This window comes from Sphaeramia orbicularis, chromosome 4 (assembly GCF_902148855.1).
Source record: "Sphaeramia orbicularis chromosome 4, fSphaOr1.1, whole genome shotgun sequence".
NCBI classification, from domain to species: Eukaryota; Metazoa; Chordata; class Actinopteri; order Kurtiformes; family Apogonidae; genus Sphaeramia; species Sphaeramia orbicularis.
This window is the reverse complement of record NC_043960.1, coordinates 32,753,647-32,762,359: the sequence shown is the minus strand read 5'-3', so window position 1 is coordinate 32,762,359 and position 8,713 is coordinate 32,753,647. Positions and strand designations below refer to the sequence as shown.

Here is an 8,713-nt window from a genome sequence, read left to right as displayed (position 1 = left end):
TAAATATTTCCAGCACAGCCTAGGATGAAATAAATCATTACACAGGCACTGATGTGACGTCATTTCTTGCATGACTTTTGTTATACAGACTATTACTCTACTGAAATGTCTATTTTTCCTAGCTTATTAATACCCCTCTCCATTACCATATTCATTTAGAACACATGGATAAACTTGGTCTATTAGTTATTGTAACTTTTAAACATTCAAAGCTAAATGTCCTTTTCTATCTTGGTAGAATGCTAAATATGTGCCTGTAACAGCAGCTGCTGCTCCCATGTATGTTGTTTGGTATCAGCCTTCAGTTCGGTGTCACTGTTGGTCCTAAAAATAACAGTGAACGACAGGCAGCCCGTCCCAATGACTTGGCATAAGCTCTTCGCCATGCTGCCCTACTCCATGTTGATCTAACCAGCTGCTTGGCTACAAACAGCTTTTTTGATGAAGGGATGAGACATAATTTCTGTTCTCTGCCTTTGTGGTGAGTTTGTATTGTTTTCTCAATTTCTTTCATAGCATGTAACGAGAAAATGGAATTTGTTGGTGGGTACAGAAGAGTATAGTCTGACTTTTACAGTAAATCTCACAAACCATGAGCTAACAGTACTTTGTAATCCCTCTAACACAGTGTCGCCATATTTGAGTAAGCTGCTATAACGAAACACTTATTTGTTGTTGAATAAGAACAATCTAAACTCAAAGGTCACTGAAGAGGATGGTTTTCAGACAGACTCAAAACGGTGTTGTCAACAGTGTAACATCAGAGTTTAACTCAGCTAAAAGGAAAACAAATGTTGTGTATGACTTTTTAAAGACAATATATTACAGATATATCCTATATCCTCTTTTGATTCCTAAAGTTTTTGAATTTCAAATATTTAATCATAACTACCCTTTTTAAATTTCCTTAAGTTTGTAGAGCATTTTAACAGTGTACCAGTATGTGATGATTCATCTACAGCCAAACTGCTGAATTGTCTTCTCGAAAGGTGCAAATAATCTATAAAATCTCTCCAGGTTTCTCTCTTCTGCTAAATAACACCTCTCACTTTTTGTCAACACTTTCAGGTCAGCACATAACTTAACCCTCCACTGTCCCTGTTGAAAGAAGATCTGTCCCGACTAGTGAACTAGACTTGACCATGGTGCGTAATGTGGATGACCTGGACTTCTGCTTGTCCTCCCACCCTCAGAGCATCCTGGAGGGCCTGCGCTCCCTCTGCTCTCACCCCAAACTCATCGACGTGACACTAAGCGCCGGCGGCCGTGACTTCCCCTGTCACAGAGGCGTGTTGGCCCTCTGCAGCATGTACTTCCGCTGCATGTTCTCTGGAGACTTTGTGGAGAGCATAGCAGCACGTGTGGAGCTGCATGATGTTGACCCTGACATCCTGGCCTACTTACTGGAGTTTGCCTACACAGGAAAGCTGACTATCAACCAGAGCAATGTGGAGGGTTTGATCTGCACCTCCAGCCAGCTGCAGTTCCAGACAGTGAGGGCAGTGTGCAGCAGATACCTCCAGCACCAGATCGATGCCACCAACTGTCTGGGGATTCTGGAGTTTGGGGAGATTCATGGTTGCCCTGAAGTGGTGGCCAAAGCATGGGGGTTCCTCTTAGAGAACTTTGAAGCTGTTCAACAAAGTGAGGAGTTTCTGCTGTTGGAGAAAGACAGACTCCATGCCTGCCTGTCCAATGATGGACTACAAATCCGGTCAGAGAGCACACGTGTGGAGGCCGTCCTGAAATGGGTCGGACATGACGTGGAGACCCGGCTCTGCCACCTCGCTGAACTCCTGACACTGTGCCGTCTTTCTCTGCTTAGCCCGGGCTATCTGGCTGACAACCTGCTGAAGGACAATCTGGTGCAGGCCTCTCCCAGCTGCAGGGAAGCTGTGGAAAATATTCACAGGGAGGTCAGTGAGTTCACACTCTCCTACCCACACTACGCGTCTCTCTCTTGTCAATTTCCTAAAACAATCACATTTTTCTTACAAGAGTTATTACAGTATGTAGTTTTATTACATCAGTTTAATACCACTCTATGATAAAAAAAAAACATAGACATTGTAAGCTTCTGAAAAGTTATTTAAGACCAAAATATATTTAAAAAGGAAAATACTGGACTTGCATTTATTAGACACTCTAGAAACAAAGTGTAGTATGTGCATGTCCCTATTTACATAACTAAATATAAAATTTGTCACAAAAAAAGAAAAAAGTGCATTAATTATGATGTGTAACATTTTCAGACGGTGGTGAGATAAGTCACATTACACATTGTAGAAGACAAAGAGGTTGAATAGATGAGAACAAGGGATGGTATCTGTAAATCTATAGAAAAAAGTAGTCTCTGTTTCCACATTAAATATTTATCAAACCAAGCAAAAAAAATAAATAAATGAGCATTGAAAATTGTTGACTATTGAAACTGTAGACTTTTTTTTTTTAATTAAAAATCTTTTTCAATGTGACATGCTACATTTTATAATAATATATTGATTGAAATGTTGCTACAATTTATGAGTTGTTCTCTGTTTGTTGTGAGGCTATGGTGCCTCCAAGTGGACAAAAAAACAATTATGCAGCTTTAAAATAAGTGTTGCGTTCATTTGTAGCTTTAAGAAAAATATCCACCAAGTTTAAGTCATTATAGTATATGTAATAATTGCAATATAAATATAAATAATAATGTACGTAATGAATAGCAATAACAAAAAAGCGAAGAATATAATATTGAAGTCAAATGGTAAAAAAAAAAAGTTAACTTGAATAAAAATGAAAGCATCAGTTACTGGAATGTGACACAGAAAACTCAATAGAAATGCAACACAAACTAAAGTGGAATGTAATGAGTAAAATCCACTTCCTGTTGGTTTTCTTCTATCATTAAGGAGTCATTGTGGATAAGATTAAATTGGCTTTGCACAAAGTAAATCATGGTTGATATTACTCATTCTGTCATCCTACCTCTTTCAGCTTCAATGAATTAAGGGTTTTGTCACCATACAGTATGTGAAAAACCACTAACACAAAAACTAAACAAAATTCCTTCAAAAACTAAACTAAAACTACTAATGCAGTTATAAAACTAATTAAAACCAAACTATAATTATAAGCCAAACTGAACTAATGGAAAATAATAAAGACGCTTTTACATTTTTTAGAAAATGACTTTGGCGCCAAACTACATGGACAGAGTCAACTCTCAGAGTCCACAACCAAACCTCCAAGAAGTGCTATTTGTGATGGGAGGTCGCTCACTAGATGACTCAGACAATGAAGATGACTCTGATGAAGATGAGCAGCGAGACCCGAGGCTGCAAAGACAACTGCTGCCTCGGAACTGTGCCTTCTACAACACAAAGACCAGTAAGAACATTTCCCATATTAAGATTTCAAGTTTGTTTGAGTTCACATTTGTTAGGAAATAGCTGCCTGATTCCTCGAAACAGATTGGCGAGGTTTTTGGATGTGTGGTAGGTCATTAAATGTAGTGTTGACAGAAAAACGACTCTGCAGGAATGTGGTCTGGATGTGACAAAACTGGATCATCTTCTCAGTTCCTTAAATGAGCATTTTATTGCACAGGGCTGGAAGAAGGCATCCATGTCCATGTTTTTATATGGAAAGGGTTGTTGTGTCTCATTTGGAGGGTTTTGGTTTTATGTTGAGGTGGGACAGCTTGGCCACGCTGTTGACTTCTTGCCACAGAAGTTAATTTCTCTGCTGTTTCAAGCCAGTTGTTGTGGATTTAAAGTAATTCTTCAATTTCCATTTGCTTTTCCTGGTGCAGAACAGTGGCATGAACTCCCCAATTTCCCAAACCCAAACAAGTGGGGTTACTCCATGGTCTCTTTGAACAATGACGTGTATGTTACAGGTAATTTTACACTATATCACACTTGAAAACACAGACATTTGTAAGAAAAGAAACCATAATGAACAGTTTTGAGTGCTGTTTCTTTTTTGTGAAGGAATGTAAAACAATAACAGACTCCTGACTATGTGCTCTGGTCTGCCTGACAGGGGGCTCGCGAGGTTCAAACACAAACACCTGGTCGACCACAGAGACCTGGAAGTACATCACAAAAGAGGGGAGGTGGATTACTGTTGCTCCCATGCTCCGGCCTCGGACTAACCACACATCAGCAACGCTCAACGGGGAAATATACGTCATTGGAGGTAGGGAAAGAAATCCGAAGTCCCGCCTGTGGTGTCTTAAACCTACAGAGAAACAAAAAGCATTAATAAACCCTGTAACTAATCTGCCCTTTTATGATAAATTTGCGTGTGTTTCTCTTTAGTGGTTAAAAAGCTTCAAATGTAACCAGGCTGTGAATGCAGCGCTGTATTTCTGATCTGTGTTCGAGCTGTTACCCTCTTAGACCCATATGGAAATGTAATGTATGGCATAAATACCCCTTTTAAGACCAGTGCTGCTTTATAAAATATATGAAATAACTGTAGTAAAATGTCCGTACAGCTTTGGAAATAATTATTGGACCACTGTGACAAAGTAGTGAAAAGCCAAAATTTGTCATAAAAGTGACTTGTAAATCTATCAGGGCTTTTTAGTATGCACATGTGAGGTGAAAATCAGGCAAAACATGCACGAAATGTTTGCTTTGAACATACATAAATGAGTTGTAATTAAATAAATGACAACAAACCACCAATTTATTACCTTACTGTATATTAATAACATCTAATGGGGAAAAAAACAATCAAGAAACAAGTGATATTCCAACAGCAGAATGCAAAAAACTCATGTTGAATGTCTTTTACACAAAATTTTTACAGAAAATCTCATATGATCTAATAATTATGTCTCAAACTGTATACATTGCATGGTCTTGAACTGTGTCTCCCAAAGTGCCAGAAGCCAGCATGGGTTACAGACCTGTTTTTATTGGGTCCTCAATTGATAAAGCAAAATACAAAAATAATGATATGATATAACAGTTGATTCTTCTAATTAAAATAGAAAAAGAGTGTGTGCAGGATCTCTGTCTTTTACAAACTGAAATTTTAATCAGTTTTTAAGTAATATTGATTGTAACTTGTCATCACACACATCATGTCAAAATAAAAATAAGAGAACAAGTTTATAAAAGCCATTCACTGTGTGTAAAATGAGGGTGGAGGGATATTCATTACAGAAAGTTGAAAACTCTGCATCAAAAGAAGTAAAAGCATTTATCCAGAGCAAAGTGGAACAGTAAATCACTTCTGTTTATTTGTTTATGTTAGTATTTGAGTTTGTTGGTGATGTTATATTTTGCTACCAAGCTAATATTCCATCAGATTTTTTGCTGACACTGACATTCTTACATTCCCACTCATACTTGTTTCTTAGAGTGAGTTAGGCACCAAAAGTCAGTAAAAAAGTTAAGGTCGTGGCACTTTATAATTTAGTTTTATAAGATATGTCAATTAGATTTTTTTTAGTAAGAGAAATATCACATTTTTACTCTGAGAAGTGTAGCAACTCCTGATCTAGATATTTAAATTGTTCAATTTTTGTTTTAGTTCTCATATCTCTGTATATGTCATGTATATTTTCAGCTGACCTGTGCATGTATTTCATATATGATAGTTCAGTATATAATCTGTGGATTGGTAGTAACAGCTGAATCTCCATGAGACCACAGTTCACCCTCTCTACTCATTGTGCTTTTATTTATTTTCTTTAGGTACAACGTTGGACCGTGTTGAGGTGGAGCACTATGACCCTTACAGCGACACCTGGGCCTTGACATGCCCTGCCTTAAAATACGTGACAAACTTCACCGCCACAGCATGTCATGGGAAGCTCTATGTGATTGGATCATGTGCGGTGAAGTACAATGCTCTGACTATGCAGTGCTACAACCCAGTCATCGGTAAGAATATTCTGAAGCACATGTCAGTCCTGTTAATTTTACCACAATTTTGAATCACAAACATAACATTAAAAAAATCTGCATAATTTTTTGTCAGAATTCATGTACCGTAGGGTCAAGTGAATAAGGCTAATTTGGACCCCTGACTTCAGAACAGTTTTTGTAATCATCTACTTCTACAGTCTCAGCCATATCCTGCTCTATAATACACAGGGTGCAATTTGTCAAAAAAAAAAAAAAAAAAAACAGAGGGGGATTGTTTTTTTTTATTTGTTTGGGGGTTTTTTTAATCATGAAAAAACAAGCAATCAGCATTCTTTTTTAAGTTAATGATAGGCCCTATTACGTCAAACGGTTGAATATTCATCTTTTATGCAAATTAAAAATAGATGAAACATTTAATTTTCTGTGACGGCCACACCTGAGATGTGGGAAATGGCCTGATTGAGTTTCAGGACCATGGATAAGGGCCCATCACGCCAACATGGTAGAGGATTTATGGTGAATGGGCAACACAATCAGACTGTAAAATGTAACATAAAACCTAATCGATTAAGATTTCACAACATTTCAAAATAATTCTGCTAATTAGACTAAGTAAACAGTTGCTCTGATGTCAGACTTCATGTGTTGAACACGTACATTGGCCCTGCAGACGTACATCTGTACAGCCTGCTGTGCGTACCTCGTGCATACCTCCTGACATTTGAGAGCGAGAAAGACACTGATATACACAGAGAGAGATAGGTAAGGTGTACAATGTATTTATGTGCATGGGGACGTTTGCGAAGTCCGAGACGGCCGACAGTTCAGTTCAGGTGAAAAGTTAGTGCCAGCAATGTAGGCTATAGGTGTAAGAAAACTCAGTCACAACCTGCCTGTTAATCCATTCGGTTTTTAATCATTGACAGGGTTGCCCCCCCCCCCACCAAGGATAAAATAAATTCAGCAGAAGTAGGGATGTAAAAACCAAAGGGGGGTTGGATCCTCACCACCCTTCCCAACAAATCGCACCCTGACTATACATGTGTTTACATTTTCTTTACAGATAGCTGGATCAGTATATGTTCACCCTTCATCCCCAAGTATCTATCCTCTCCTCGTTCAGTCTGTGTGGATGGAACTATATATTTGGTTGCTGATAACACAAAGAAAGTCTACTCTTACGATCCAGAGGCAAACATGTGGCAGAAGGTGGGTCTAGAACAGCTGGTGACTACAGTTATGTCAGTACAGTTAGTTGTATAGATATATGCAGTACTGTGCCAAAGAATTAGCTTTGTTGTTTTTGCGGGGTTGAAATGAGTATATATATGTATTTCCCATTCTCTTTTCTTCAAATACAACAAGAAAATATAGGAAATGCGTGTATGTACACAGCTGTAAAAGACACACAAAAAACTGAGCTAAATGGGTTCTAAAGACTTTTTTTAATTAATGCAAAAATGTCATATTGCCTGAACAAAAGGGTTAAAGACATATTAAGTACAGATACTACAACTTTGGTTAGTAGAAGTTGCTTTTTCCCTGAAACTTTTGTTTTTACTGTGGTACATACTTCCCATATATCCAGATTATACCTAAACCCTTTATCGGTAAGAGACTATTTTTGGTAATGTCTGCACACATTACAAGACAGTGACAGCAACAGTTCCAGTGAGGACAGTGAGTCATCAATCTCAGGTCCAATGTGGTCTACAGGGTCTGTAAGGTCCACCTCTGCATGAGCAGTGAGTGTACCTGCTTTGTTAGGTACCATGAAGTAATGGTACTAATGTAAGGAATGATGTTTAAAGGGATATTGTGGATATGGACAGGTGTCTGGATCAGCACTTATGATGTTCTAATGTTCTAATAATGTCATGTGTTTTTCTTGTATTTTTTATACATACTGCTTGGATATTTTTTTTGTGGCACTTACAGGTAAGGAACAAAATATGGTGACTTCATTGACCAGGATTTTCGATATGACATTATTATTATTATTATTTTTTAATTTCACAAAAGTACTAAAGTCTTTTTAGATCCTCCAATAACACACTAAGGTTGTCATTTGGAATTTCAGAGTTTTTCTATGAGTGCCCTGTAAAGGATTAATACAGTGATTGAGAAATACATATGTGTGGTCATTATAACTTTACAAAACCAACAAACCTAATGTTGGCCTTGGACTTCTGCACACTACTGTATGTTGCTAAAAAATGTTTTGATGCTCCTTTTCCATCTCCTTAGGTTCAACTTCTCCACATGCTCCATGAAAATGGGGGCTTGGTAACACTGGATGGCAAGCTCTTTATCACAGGAGGCCATTGGAAAGGCATGGAAGGAGACTATGGGGTAGAGGTAGAGATTTACAACCGAGCGTCCAACACCTGGGAGGTTGAGTGCTCCCTGCCGAGGCTTTGGTTCTACAGCGGCGTGTGCACCATCTTTCTAGACCCATCTCAGTGGAACGAACTATTCCCCATAGACTCAACATAACTGTCACATGATACGACAGATTAAATTTAGGGACAGTCACATTACATACGGAATGTTTATCCTAGGATGTCATTGTGCCCAAGAATAGTGTGTATTATGACCCTCAGGTATTCTTAGTTGTTTTCTTGGAACTCAATTACTTCACAGCAGGTGTTTATTTATACTTTGTACAGTGTGTTTGATATTTGTATTTATTCTTGTGTTTTTGAATAGTCTGAAAATTATTAAATATTTGTAGATATAGTTGACTGCAGTTGTTATTTATTATTATCACGTTATTGTGTTGGTCAAAGTTATTTATTATCATACTATCTGTGATTTTAACATAGAAACATTTTATGATGAAA

General features: G+C 37.8%; 1 protein-coding gene across 2 annotated transcripts; it reads left to right on the top strand.

The window, feature by feature from the left end:
- The first annotated feature begins 175 nt into the window (after positions 1-175).
- On the top strand, positions 176-8,609 carry klhl30 (kelch-like family member 30). 2 transcript variants are annotated; one of them, XM_030132228.1, is made up of 8 exons: positions 176-481; positions 1,069-1,916; positions 3,168-3,372; positions 3,797-3,883; positions 4,030-4,185; positions 5,697-5,885; positions 6,934-7,079; positions 8,118-8,609. In XM_030132228.1, the coding sequence occupies exons 2-8, from the start codon at positions 1,143-1,145 to the stop codon at positions 8,364-8,366; spliced, it is 1,806 nt and encodes a 601-aa protein (XP_029988088.1). In that variant the 5' UTR covers positions 176-481; positions 1,069-1,142; the 3' UTR covers positions 8,367-8,609. The 2 variants fall into 2 exon arrangements, with proteins under 2 accessions (XP_029988088.1, XP_029988089.1); XM_030132229.1 differs by lacking the exon at positions 176-481 and having other exon boundaries at positions 996-1,916.
- The last annotated feature ends 104 nt before the right edge of the window (positions 8,610-8,713 follow it).

What these genes read in the sequence shown, in the direction of transcription:
- klhl30 (XM_030132228.1), top strand. Translation starts at nt 1,143, where the DNA reads ATGGTGCGTAATGTGGATGACCTGGACTTCTGCTTGTCCTCCCACCCT. An exon ending in GGAAATATACGTCATTGGAG is followed by an intron (nt 4,186 to 5,696) that starts GTAGGGAAAGAA and finishes TATTTTCTTTAG; the next exon opens with GTACAACGTTGGACCGTGTT. An exon ending in AGGCAAACATGTGGCAGAAG is followed by an intron (nt 7,080 to 8,117) that starts GTGGGTCTAGAA and finishes CCATCTCCTTAG; the next exon opens with GTTCAACTTCTCCACATGCT.